This window comes from Hyla sarda, chromosome 9 (genome assembly GCF_029499605.1).
Source record: "Hyla sarda isolate aHylSar1 chromosome 9, aHylSar1.hap1, whole genome shotgun sequence".
Taxonomy (NCBI): domain Eukaryota; kingdom Metazoa; phylum Chordata; class Amphibia; order Anura; family Hylidae; genus Hyla; species Hyla sarda.
Window position 1 is genome coordinate 163,231,965 of NC_079197.1, and position 13,731 is coordinate 163,245,695.

At 47.1% G+C, this 13,731-nt stretch overlaps 1 protein-coding gene across 1 annotated transcript; it reads right to left on the reverse strand.

Annotated features, from left to right (window-relative positions):
• Positions 1–10,813: 10,813 nt before the first annotated feature.
• Positions 10,814–13,438, reverse strand: LOC130291864 (heat shock 70 kDa protein-like). The gene has a single exon (XM_056541274.1). It carries the CDS (start codon positions 13,011–13,013, stop codon positions 11,070–11,072), a length of 1,944 nt encoding a protein of 647 aa, XP_056397249.1. The 5' UTR covers positions 13,014–13,438; the 3' UTR covers positions 10,814–11,069.
• Positions 13,439–13,731: the final 293 nt, after the last annotated feature.

Genomic DNA, 13,731 nt, shown 5'->3' on the forward strand with positions numbered 1-13,731 from the left:
ACCCCCCTGGGCGATATGCCGGGATGCCTGCTGAACGTCGGGATGCCTGCAGGCATCCGGCTCCGGTCCCCAACCGGCTAGCGGTGGGGGCCGGAATTCCCACGGGCGTATGGATACGCCCTCGGTCCTTAAGGACTCGGGATGCAGGGCGTATCCATACGCCCTATGTCCTGAAGAGGTTAAATCAACTGGTGGCAGAAAGTTAAGCATATTTGTAAATTACTTCTATTAAAAAATCTTAATCCTTCCAGTACTTATTAGCTGCTGAATACTACAGAGGAAATTATTTTCGTTTTGGAATGCTCTCTGATGACATCACGAGCACAGTTCTCTCTGCTGACGTTATTATAATAATAATAATAACACTTTATTTATTGTTGTCCTTAGTGGGATTTGAACCCAAGTCCCCAGCAGTGCTAACCACTGAGCCACCATGCTGCCCTTAGCATACATCTGCTATGCATGGTTGCTAAAATGGACAGAGATGTCAACAGAGAGCACTGTGCTCATGATGTCATCAGTGTTCCAAAAAGAAAGGAATTTCCTCTGTTGCATTCAGCAGTTAATAAGTACTGGAAGGATTAAGATTTTTTAATAGAAGTAATTTACAAATATGCTTAACTTTCTGCCACCAGTTGATTTAAAAGAAAAAAGGTTTTCACCGGCGTACCCCTTTAACCCCTTAAGGATTCCGTTTTTGCACTTTCGTTTTTTCCTCCGTTACCTTTTAAAAATCATAACCCTTTCAATTTTCCACCTAAAAATCCATATTATGGCTTATTTTTTGCGTCGCCAATTCTACTTTGCAGTGACATTAGTAATTTTACCCAAAAATGCACGGCGAAACGGAAAAAAAATCATTGTGCGACAAAATCGAAGAAAAAACGCCATTTTGTAAATTTTGGGGGCTTCCGTTTCTACGCAGTGCATATTTCGGTAAAAATGACACCTTATCATTATTCTGTAGGTCCATACGGTTAAAATGATACCCTACTTATATAGGTTTGATTTTGTCGCACTTCTGGAAAAAATCATAACTACATGCAGGAAAATTTATAAGTTTAAAAATGTCATCTTCTGACCCCTATAACTTTTTTATTTTTCCACGTACAGGGCGGTATGAGGGCTCATTTTTTGCACCGTGATCTGAAGTTTTTATCGGTATGATTTTTGTTTTGATCAGACTTTTTGATCACTTTTTATTCATTTTCTAATGGTATAAAAAGTGACCAAAATACGCTTTTTGGACTTTGTAATTTTTTTGCGCGTACGCCATTGACCGTGCGGTTTAATTAATGATATATTTTTATAGTTCGGACATTTACGCACGCGGCGATACCACATATGTTTATTTATTTATTTTTTTACACTGTTTTATTTTTTTTATGGGAAAAGGGGGGTGATTCAAACTTTTATTAGGGAAGGGGTTAAATGACCTTTATTAACTCTTTTTTGCAGTGTTATAGGTCCCATAGGGACCTATAACACTGCACACACTGATCATTATTATTCCATAGGGACCTATAACACTGCACACACTGATCTTTTACACAGATCACAGGCGTGTATTAACACGCCTGTGATCAGTGTTATCGGCGCTTGACTGCTCCTGCCTGGATCTCAGGCACGGAGCAGTCATTCGCCGATCGGACACCGAGGAGGCAGGTAAGGGCCCTCCCGGTGTCCGGTCAGCTGTTCAAGACGCCGCGATTTCACCGCGGCGGTCCCGAACAGCCCGACTGAGCAGCCGGGTCACTTTCACAGCGGCGGTCAGCTTTGACCACCGCTTCTAAAGGGTTGATGAGCGCCGGGACCGACGCGATATGATGCGGGATCGCGGCGCGATCCCGCTTCATATCGCGGGAGCAGGCGCAGGACGTAAATATACGTCCTGCGTCGTTAAGGGGTTAAGGACGGAGCCCATTTTCACCTCTAGGACGAAGCCCTTTTTTGCAAATCTGACCACTGTCACTTTAAACATTAATAACTCTGGGATGCTTTTAGTTATCATTCTGATTCTGAGATTGTTTTTTCGTGACATATTCTACTTTAACATAGTGGTCAATTTTTGTGGTAACTTGCATCCTTTCTTGGTGAAAAATCCCAAAATTAGATGAAAAAACTTTGAAGCTCTCTGCTTGTAAGGAAAATGGATATTCCCAAAAATTTTTTCTTGGATTCACATATACAATGGGGGGCATTTACTAAGGGGTTTAGTCATTTTTTTCTGACTATTTTTGGCGCAAAATTGTCGCAATTGCGCCTACCCTATAAATTGTGCGACTTTCCCTAGCAAGAGCTAGAAAGTCAAAAAAAAAATTCCCGCTTAATTTACGCAAGTTTTCAGTTTTGACTTGCAGTGGTCAGGAATTTATTAACTGAGACAGTTGCGCAATAAACTGTCGCAACGGCCATAAAAATTGACTAAATTTACTCCAGCTGCAACATGGAGCAGGAAAAGCTACTGCCGCCCGGGCTCCGACATACTTTCTCCCCGCTACCCTCACTGCGCTACCGGGACACTGCAGTGATTCACATCCCCCCTCTCACCTGCCAGCGCCACACAACTCCCATCTGTCTGCTGTTGCAAGACTACAAGTCCCAGCATGGCCTTACAGTGAGGACACGCTGGGAGTTGTAGTCTTGTAGCAGCGGGAGCTGAGCGGCGCGGGCGGGAGACAAGGGGAGGGGGGGGGGGTAGCGGGGAGGCCGTATGAGGAGCCCGGGCGGGAGACAAGGGGGGTAGCGGGGAGACCGTATGAGGAGCCCGGGCGGCTGCACTGTAATGTCAGCCCGGGCTCCTGCCCTGAGAGCCATAGGCTTTGGCTGTCAGGGCATGCTGGGAGTTGTAGTTTTGCAACAGCTGGAGGGCCACAGTTTGCAGACCACTGGTGTGTGGTCTGTAAACTGTAGTCCTCCAGCTGTTGCAAAACTAAACAGCTGAAGGGGACCGGCGAAGAAGTTCACTTACCCTTCCGAGGCTCCAGCGATGATCGCTGACGGAGATCGTCGCGCGGCAGTGTCGCGCGGCAGTGTCGTGCAGCGCTGGATCCTACGGAAGCCGGTAAGTTGCGCAAGCTTCCCAACCAGGGTGCCTCCAAATGTTGCAAGACTACAACTCCCAGCATGCCTGGACACCCTTTGGCTGTCCGGGCATGCTGGGAGTTGTAGTTTTGCAACAGCTGGAGGCACCCTTGTTGGGAAACACTGGCCTAAAACAGTGTTTCCCAACCAGGGTGCCTCCAGATGTTGCAAGACTACAACTCCCAGCATGCCTGGACACCCTTTGGCTGTCCGGGCATGCTGGGAGTTGTAGTTTTGCAACAGCTGGAGGCACCCTTGTTGGGAAACACTGGCCTAAAACAGTGTTTCCCAACCAGGGTGCCTCCAGATGTTGCAAGACTACAACTCCCAGCATGCCTGGACACCCTTTGGCTGTCCGGGCATGCTGGGAGTTGTAGTTTTGCAACAGCTGGAGGCACCCTTGTTGGGAAACACTGGCCTAAAACAGTGTTTCCCAACCAGGGTGCCTCCAGATGTTGCAAGACTACAACTCCCAGCATGCCTGGACAGCCATTGGCTGTCCAGGCATGCTGGGAGTTGTAGTTTTGCAACAGCTGGAGGGCCACAGTTTGCAGACCACTGGTTTGTGGTCTGTAAACTGTAGTCCTCCAGCTGTTGCAAAACTAAACAGCTGAAGGGGACCGGCGAAGAAGTTCACTTACCCTTCCGAGGCTCCAGCGACGATCGCTGTCGGAGATCGTCGCGCGGCACTGTCGCGCGGCAGTGTCGCGCAGCAGTGTCGTGCAGCGCTGGATCCTACGGAAGCCGGTAAGTTGCACAGGCTTCCCAACCAGGGTGCCTCCAGTTGTTGCAAGACTACAACTCCCAGCATGCCTGGACAGCCTTTGGCTGTCCAGGCATGCTGGGAGTTGTAGTTTAGCAACAGCTGGAGGCACCCTGGTTGGGAAACACTGGCCTAAAACAGTTGGGAAACACTGGCCTAAAACAGTCACCCTGGTTGGGAAACACTGTTTTAGGCCAGTGTTTCCCAACCAGGGTGCCTCCAGATGTTGCAAGACTACAACTCCCAGCATGCCTGGACAACCTTTGACTGTCCAGGCATGCTGGGGCTTGTAGTTTTGCAACATCTGGAGGCACCCTGGTTGGGAAACACTGTTTTAGGCCAGTGTTTCCCAGCCAGGTTGCCTCCAGATGTTGCAAAACTACAACTCCCAGCATGCCTGGACAGCCTTTGACTGTCCAGGCATGCTGGGGCTTGTAGTTTTGCAACATCTGGAGGCACCCTGGTTGGGAAACACTGTTTTAGGCCAGTGTTTCCCAGCCAGGTTGCCTCCAGATGTTGCAAAACTACAACTCCCAGCATGCCTAGACAGCCTTTGACTGTCCAGGCATGCTGGGGCTTGTAGTTTTGCAACATCTGGAGGCACCCTGGTTGGGAAACACTGGCCTAAAACAGTGTTTCCCAACCAGGGTGCCTCCAGATGTTGCAAAACTACAAGTCCCAGGTTGGGAAACACTGTGCCCGGCCTCCGCCCCACCTTACTGTAAAGGCATGCTGGGAGTTGTAGTCCTGCAGCTGGGGGCAGGGGACAAGCTTGTCACTTGCCCACACATCTCCTGCACCACACAACTACAACTCCCAGCATGTCCTTACTGTAAGGGCATGCTGGCAGTTGTAGTCATGCGGGGCGGGAGATGTGTGAGCAGGTGATAATAAATGTACTAACCCATTTTTTTTGTTTTCTTCTCATTTCAGATCCGTTTATCCTGTGGACTCCTTCGGATTCGGTGGACTACTTCGATGACCAGCGTTTTTCTTTGTTTGATTTTAATAAAATGGTTAACGAGGGCTTGTGGGGGAGTGTTTTTTGTAATAAAAATTTTTTAAAACCTGTTGTGTTTTTTTCTTACTTTACTAGACAGGCTTAGTAGTGGAAGCTGTCTTATAGACAGAGTCCATTACTAACCTGGGCTTAGCGCTAGCCACAAAAACAGCTAGCGCTAACCCCCTATTATTACCCCGGCACCCAACGCCACAGGGGTGCCGGGAAGAGCCAGTACCAACAGGCCTGGAGCGTCAAAAATGGCGCTCCTGGGCCTAGGCGGTAACAGGCTGGCGTTATTTAGGCTGGGGAGGGCCAGTAACAATGGTCCTCGCCCACCCTGGGAACGTCAGGCTGTTACTGTTTGGTTGGTATTTGGCTGAGAATGAAAATAGGGGGGTCCCTATGCGTTTTTTTTTTTAAAAATAAATAATTAAATATATTTAAAAAAACGCATAGGGTCCCCCTATTTTTATTCTCAACCAAATACCAACCAAACAGTAACAGCCTGACGTTACCAGGGTGGGCGAGGACCATTGTTACTGGCCCTCCCCAACCTAAATAACGCCAGCCTGTTACCGCCTAGGCCCAGGAGCGCCATTTTTGACGCTCCGGGCCTGTTGGTACCGGCTCTTCCCGGCACCCCTGTGGTGTTGGGTACCGGGGTAATAATTGGGGGTTAGCGCTAGCTGTTTTTGTGGCTAACGCTAAGCCCGGCTTAGTAATGGACTCAGTCTATAAGACAGCTTCCACTACTAAGCCTGTCTAGTAAAGTAAAATAAAAATAAAACACAACAGGTTTTAAAAAAAATTTATTACAAAAAACACTCCCCCACAAGCCCTCGTTAACCATTTTATTAACATCAAGCAAAGAAAAACGCTGGTCATCGAAGTAGTCCACCGAATCCGAAGGAGTCCACAGGATACACAGATCTGTAGAAGAAGTAACCAAAAAAAAAAAAAGTGTAAGTACATTTAGGGAGAAAAAAACTGTGTTAAAAAAATGTAATAAACACACACACACACACTAAACGCCGTTTACCACTTCTGAGCCATGACTACAATTTACAGTGATCCCTCAACTTACAATGGCCTCAACATACAATAGTTTCAACATACAATGGTCTTTTCTGGACCATCGTAAGTTGAAACCAGACTCAACATACAATGCTACAGACAGTCCAGATCTGTAAAACGTGTCAATGGCTGGAAGAACCAACCAATCAAAATGGGCATTCACTGGTAAAACCCCTGTATTACTGAAGTGTATGCACTGACTGGTGTCTGGTATTACATGTTCTGTACACTTTACCTGTATCAGGGTTAGCTGCTCTTTTGGACACCAGGTGAGGGCGACTCCATTACTTGTTTGGGACATTGCCTGTACTGTACAGGACCCCTGAAGAAGCTCCTGTCCTCTACATAGACCAGTGTTTGCCAAGCAGGGTGGCCCCATCTTTTGCAAAACTACAACTCCCAGCATGCCCGGACAGCCTTTGGCTGTCCAGGCATGCTGGGAGTTATAGTTTTGCAACAGCTGGAGGCTCCCTGCTTGGGAAACACTGACATAGACAGTGATTTACAGCTCCCAGCAGATCTTTCTTACTTTTATATGTAAGGATTTGCTTTATCTATATCAGTTATCTACTTATTTTTCTTTGTCACTTTTTCCTATTTTGGATGACATTTTGGTGCCTTTAGAACCAATTACCACGTTTCCATAGAGTTATGGTCTCAACATACAATGGTTTCAACTTACAATGGTTTTCCTGTAACCAATTAATATTGTAACTTGAGGGACCACTGTAGTTATTGAATTATTTAGATGTGGTGAAAAAGCTAAAAAAAACCTCAAAAACAAAAGATCCAGAAGGAAACCAGCAGCCAAACCTATTCAGACAGCAGGAAAAAGGAACAGACTATTTTTTCTACTACATTAAGTAAATTTCCCACTTTTGCCTACGTGTGCCAAATTTATTAACGCCGTGCAACAATTTAGTAAATTTGTCGCACATAGTCAAAAATGAAGTAGAAAAAAACAGGGTAAAAACCAGACTACATAGTAAAAGATTAGTAAATGCCCCTATGTCTACTTTATGTTTGCATCATAAAATTGACGAGTTTTTACTTTTGGAAGACACCAGAGGGCTTCAACGGTCAGCAGCAATTTTCCAATTTTTCACAAAATGTTCAAACTCGCAATTTTTCAGGGACCAGTTCTGGTTTGAAGTGGATTTGAAGGGTCTTCATATTAGAAATACCCCATAAATGACCCCATTATAAAAACTGCACCCCCCAAAGTTTTCAAAATGACATTCAGTAAATGTTTTAACCCTTTAGGTGTTTCACAGGAAAAGCAGCAAAATGAAGGAGAAAATTCAAAATCTTCATTTTTTACACTCGCATGTTCTTGTAGACCCAATTTTTGAATTTTTACAAGGGGTAAAAGGAGAAAATGTATACTTATATTTGTAGCCCAATTTCTCTCGAGTAAGTACATAACTCATATGTCTATGTAAATTGTTCGGCGGGCGCAGTAGAGGGCTCAGAAGCGAAGGAGCGACAAGGGGATTTTAGAGAGTACGTTTTTCTGAAATGGTTTTTGGGGGGCATGTCGCATTTAGGAAGCCCCTATGGTGCCAGAACAGCAAATAAAAAACACATGGCATACCATTTTGGAAACTAGACCCCTTGAGGAACATAACAAGGAATAAAGTGAACCTTAATACCCCACAGGTGTTTCACGACTTTTGCATATGTAAAAAAAATAAAATAAAATTCACTCAAATGTTGGTTTTCCCCCAAATTTCACATTTTTTAAAGGGTTAATAGCAGAAAATACCCCCCAAAATTTGTAACCCCATCTCTTCTGAGTATGGAGGTACCCCATAAGTGGACCTGAAGTGCACTGCGGACGAACTACAATGCTCAGAAGAGAAGGAGTCATATTTGGCTTTTTGAGAGCAAATTTTGCTCGGGGGGCATGTTGCATTTAGGAAGCCCCTATGGTGCCAGAACAGCAAAAAAAAAAAACACATGGCATACCATTTTGGAAACTAGACCCCTTGAGGAACATAACAAGGAATAAAGTGAGCCTTAATACCCCACAGGTGTTTCACGACTTTTGCATATGTAAAAAAAAAATATAATTTTCACTAAAATGTGGATTTCCCCCCAAATTTCACATTTTTGCAAGGGTTAATAGCGGAACATGGTGCCAGAACAGCAAAATAACCCCCACATGGCATACCATTTTGGAAACTAGACCCCTCACAGAATGTAATGAGGGGTACAGTGAGCATTTACCCCCCACTGGTGTCTGACAGATCTTTGGAACAGTGGGCTGTACAAAATTTTTCATTTTCACGGACCACTGTTCCAAAGATCCGTCAGACACCTGTGGGGTGTAAATTCTCACTGCACCTCTTATTACATTCCGTGAGGGGTGTAGTTTCCAAAATGGGGTCACATGTGGGTGTGTTTTTTTTTTTTTGCGTTTGTCAGAACCGCTGTAACAATCAGCCACCCCTGTGCAAATCACCTCAAATGTACATGGTGTACTCTCCCTTCTGGGCCTTGTTGTGCGCCCCCAGAGAACTTTGTGCCCACATATGGGGTATCTCCGTACTCGGGAGAAATTGTGTTACAAATTTTGGGGGCGTTTTTCCCTTTTACCTCTTGTGAAAATGAAAAGTATAGGGCAACACCAGCATGTTAGTGCAAAAATTATTTTTTACACTAACATGCTGGTGTAGACCCCAACTGTTCCTTTTCATAAGGGGTAAAAGGAGAAAAAGCCCCCCAAAATTTGTTAGGCAATTTCTCCCGTGTACGGAGATACCCCATTTGTGACCCTATTATGTTGCCTTGAAATACGACAGGGCTCCAAAGTGAAAGCGCCATGCGCATTTGAGGCCTGAATTAGGGACTTGCATAGGGGTGGACATAGGGGTATTCTATGCCAGTGATTCCCAAACAGGGTGCCTCCAGCTGTTGCTAAACTCCCAGCATGCTTGGACAGTCAATTGCTGTCCAGAAATGCTGGGAGTTTTTGTTTTGCAACAGCTGGAGGCTCCATCTTAGAAACACTGCCGTACAATACGTTTTTCATTTTTATTGGAGAAGGGAGGTGGGGGGGGCAGTGTACGTGTGTATATGTAGTGTTTTACTCTTTATTTTATGTTAGTGTAGTGTAGTGTTTTTAGGTTACATTCACAGTGGCGGCAGATTACACTTAGAGTCTCCCGCTAGGAGTTTGAGCTGCGGCGAAAAATTTCCCGCAGCTCAAATTTGTAGCGGGGAACTCACTGTAATCTGCCGCCAGTGTGAATGTAGCCTGTACATTCACATGGGAGGGGGGTCAAAACTACAACTCCCAGCATGCACTGACAGACCATGCATGCTGGGAGTTGTAGTTTTGCAACAGCTGGAGGCACACTGGCTGGAAAACCTTGAGTTAGGTTCTATGACCTAACTCAGTATTTTCCAACCAGTGTGCCTCCAGCTGTTGCAAAACTACAACTCCCAGCATGCACTGATTGCGGAAGGGCATGCTGGGAGATGTAGTTATGCAATGGCTGGAGGCACGCAAGTACAACTCCCAGCATGCCAAGACAGCCTTATGCTGTTTCTGAATGCTGGGAGTTGTAGTTTTGCAAGATTTAGAGGGGTTCAAGTTGTAAATCACTGTCCAGTGGTCTCAAAACTGTGGCCCTCCAGATGTTGCAAAACTACAACTCGCAGCATGCCCAGACAGCAAACTGCTGTCTGGGCATGCTGAGAGTTGTAGTTTTGCAACATCTGGAGGGCTACAGTTTGAGACCACTTAGTTATCTACAACCTGAACCCCTCTAAATATTGCAAAACTACAAGTCCCAGCATGCCCACACAGCAAACAGCTGTCTGGGCATGCTGGGAGTTGTAGTTTTGCAACATCTGGAGGGCCAAGGTTTAGAGACCACTGTAAACTGTGGCCATCCGGATGTTGCTACAACTCACCTAGCAGGACTCACCTACCAGCCATCGGCTGTCCGGGCATGCTGGGAGTTGTAGTTTTGAAACATCTGGAGGTCCGCAGGTTGAAGACCACTGCCTGGGCCTTCGTCATCATCCAGACCCCCTCCCCCCCCCTTAAGTTTTGTACTCACCCTGGGGGGGCCTCTTCTCGTCCCTGTGTGTCGTCGTCAAGGCAACATCATTATTCCGGGGCCGGGCCCAAAGCGCGGAGAAGAGGCCCCCCCCCGGGTGAAGATGGACAGCCCGGAACGACTATTCCTCCCCACCGGACGGTCCCTGCAGCACAGATGGCCTGGACCAGCTCACCCTAGCATCCCGCCGAGCGGAGGTGAGTACAAAACTAAAGGGGGGGAGGGGGTCTAGATGATGACGAAGGCCCGGGCAGTGGTCTTCAACCTGCGGACCTCCAGATGTTTCAAAACTAAAACTCCCAGCATGCCCGGACAGCCGATGGCTGTCTGGGCATGTTGGGAGTTGTAGTTTTGAAACATCTGGAGGTCCGCAGGTTGAAGACCACTGAGGGCGGAGAGTTCACTCGAGTATAAGCTGAGGGGGGTGTTTTCAGCACAAAAAATCGTGCTGAAAAACTCAGCTTATACTCGTGTATATACGGTATACTTTTCCCTGTATCTGTTCAAAACCTCCTTTTGGCTAAAATGCTGGCCAAATTGTGTGAATCCAGCCAAGAATGTGCAGAGAGGCACTGCTTTTAAATAAATCATATCATAAAATAATTTTTTTTTTCCCACCAAATGACACATACACTATAAAGATATCATATATACTAAATAACTGTGATACAATCAAGGAATCAGTTTTATAGCTCTATTATTGGGTATAGGCTATTCATTGAATAGCATATACCCGATAATAGATCTATATAACTGTGATTGTTATGACATGAGAAATGTTACCAATACACACATAAAACACCAACTACAAAATGTGTTATAACAGACATTTATTAAGGCAAAATAATAAGGTCATTTATGAAATTTTTACAAAAACATGAGACATATCAGGACTGTAACCAGCAGTATAGATATAAACATCTTCGTGTATAAACTGCTAAAAATTTACAATTACTCTATAGAAAGTCTCTTAGTGTAAACAATTCATAACAGGCATTGAGGTATGAACATTGAAAGTGAAACCAGTTTGTAATAAAACCTTAACATTGAGTCCATGTCCATTTTATAAGAGTTCTTAATCCACCTCCTCAATGGTGGGCCCAGAGCTGCCACCTTGTCTGGCCTGTGCACCACAGCTAGCACCGGGCATACCTCCTGGCATTCCCCCTGGCATACCTCCCTGGTACAGCTTGGTGATGATGGGTTGGCACACCTTCTCCAGCTCCTTCTGCTTATGGGTATACTCCTCTTTCTCAGCCAGTTGGTTGCTCTCCAGCCAGGCGATGGTTTCCTTACACTTGTCGGAGATGATCCTCTTGTCTTCATCACTAATCTTCCCCTTCATGTTCTCGTCTTCCACCATACTCTTAATGCTGAAGGTATAGGACTCCAGGGCGTTTTTGGCAGCAACTTTCTCTCTCTGTGCATCATCATCTGCTTTGTACTTCTCAGCATCTTGCACCATCTTCTCGATCTCCTCTTTGCTTAGTCGGCCTTTGTCGTTGGTTATTGTGATCTTGTTCTGTTTGCCTGAGCTCTTGTCCACAGCAGACACATTGAGGATACCATTGGCGTCTATATCAAAGGTCACCTCAATTTGGGGAACACCTCGGGGAGCAGGGGGGATTCCATTCAGGTCAAATTTGCCCAACAGATTATTGTCCTTGGTCATGGCTCTCTCACCCTCATACACCTGAATGAGGACACCTGGCTGGTTGTCGGAGTATGTGCTGAATACTTGGGTCTGTTTGGTGGGGATGGTGGTGTTGCGTTTGATGAGGACAGTCATGACACCTCCAGCTGTCTCCAGACCCAAAGACAGAGGAGCCACATCTAGTAGAAGAAGGTCCTGCACATTCTCAGACTTGTCTCCCATGAGGATGGCGGCCTGGACTGCAGCCCCAAAGGCCACAGCTTCATCTGGATTGATGCTCTTGTTCAGTTCTCGGCCATTGAAGAAGTCCTGCAGCAGCTTCTGCACCTTGGGGATACGTGTGGAGCCCCCCACTAGGACAATTTCATGGATCTGTGACTTGTCTAGCTTGGCATCTCGCAGGGCTTTCTCCACAGGCTCCAGGGTACCACGGAAGAGGTCAGAACACAGCTCCTCAAAGCGGGCTCTAGTGATGGAGGTGTAGAAGTCAATGCCCTCATACAAGGAGTCGATCTCGATGCTTGCCTGGGTGCTGGAGGACAGGGTGCGCTTGGCTCTCTCACAGGCTGTCCTCAGTCTCCTCAGGGCCCGCTTGTTTTGGGTAATGTCCTTCTTATGTTTGCGTTTGAATTCTTCCACAAAGTGATTAACCATTCTGTTATCAAAGTCCTCTCCACCCAGATGAGTGTCACCCGCTGTGGCCTTTACCTCAAAGATGCCATCATCGATGGTGAGGATGGAGACATCAAAGGTGCCACCTCCCAGGTCGAAAATGAGGACGTTGCGCTCCCCGCGGGATCCCTTGTCCAGGCCATATGCGATGGCGGCTGCTGTAGGCTCATTGATGATCCTCAGCACGTTGAGTCCAGCGATGACCCCGGCGTCTTTGGTGGCCTGTCGCTGGGAGTCGTTGAAGTAGGCTGGCACAGTGATGACGGCATTGGTGACGGGATGGCCCAGGTAAGCCTCTGCGGTCTCCTTCATCTTCAGCAGCACCATAGAGGAGATCTCCTCAGGGGAGAAAGTCTTCTGCTCTCCTTTATACTCCACCTTCACCTTGGGCTTTCCCCCATCGCTCACCACCTGGAAGGGCCAGTGCTTCATGTCACTCTGCACAACGGGGTCATCAAACTTCCTGCCAATCAGCCTCTTGGCATCAAAGACGGTGTTCTGGGGGTTGAGGGCCACCTGGTTCTTGGCGGCGTCTCCGATCAGTCTCTCGGTGTCGGTGAAGGCCACGTAGCTGGGGGTGGTGCGGTTTCCCTGGTCGTTGGCGATGATCTCCACCTTGCCGTGCTGGAAGACCCCCACACAGGAGTAGGTGGTGCCCAGGTCAATGCCAATGGCCACTCCTTTAGATGCCATCTTCTCTCAGGATGAGTGTGCTGGAAGTGATCGGGGAATGAGTGCAGTGATCGGGAATGAGTGCAGTGATCGGGAATGAGTGCAGTGATCGGGAAGGAGTGCAGTGATCGGCTTCTCAGTGATCGGCTCAGCCGTGTGGAGCTTCTCCTGAAGTTGCTCTTTGCAGCTCGTGTGTCAGATAGCGAGTGTTATCAGTGACTGCTCCTCCGCACTGCACGGTCTCTATATATCTGTGTACAGTGCAGACACCTCACCGGCCTCCTAACCAATCACAGCGCCCTCCTCACCACGCTCCCTGCATCGCCTAGCAACATCCCGAACATTCCCGAGTGTTCCCTGCAGAACCAGCCAATCACTGACGAGCATTACAACTAGAGGGCGGGAATATTCGCGAGTGTTCTAGCGAGCCGTCAGATTCCTCCAATCAGCGGCGGCGGCTGTTAGTGACGTCATGGGTGTGAGAGAAATTTCGGGACAATTCCAGGCGGAGCTGTCAGTCAGAGAACTGCTCAGCCAATTAGCGCGGGATAGGGGCGGGGCGTGTGAGAGAGTTCGGGAAGAGTCTAGAAGATGCGGCGCGAGTGTAAGTAATAGAAGGTGATGGAGATCTTCATCCTCCCGTCTCCTCCATTGTGTGTATTATCGCTGCTGGATGATGTTATGTGCACATTATGCGGTATATCCCCTACCTCCTGGGCTGGAGAGTGTATTACAGAAG

Bases quoted from the DNA above. Each gene is read 5' to 3' on its own strand.
- LOC130291864 (XM_056541274.1), bottom strand. From the start codon at position 13,013: ATGGCATCTAAAGGAGTGGCCATTGGCATTGACCTGGGCACCACCTAC.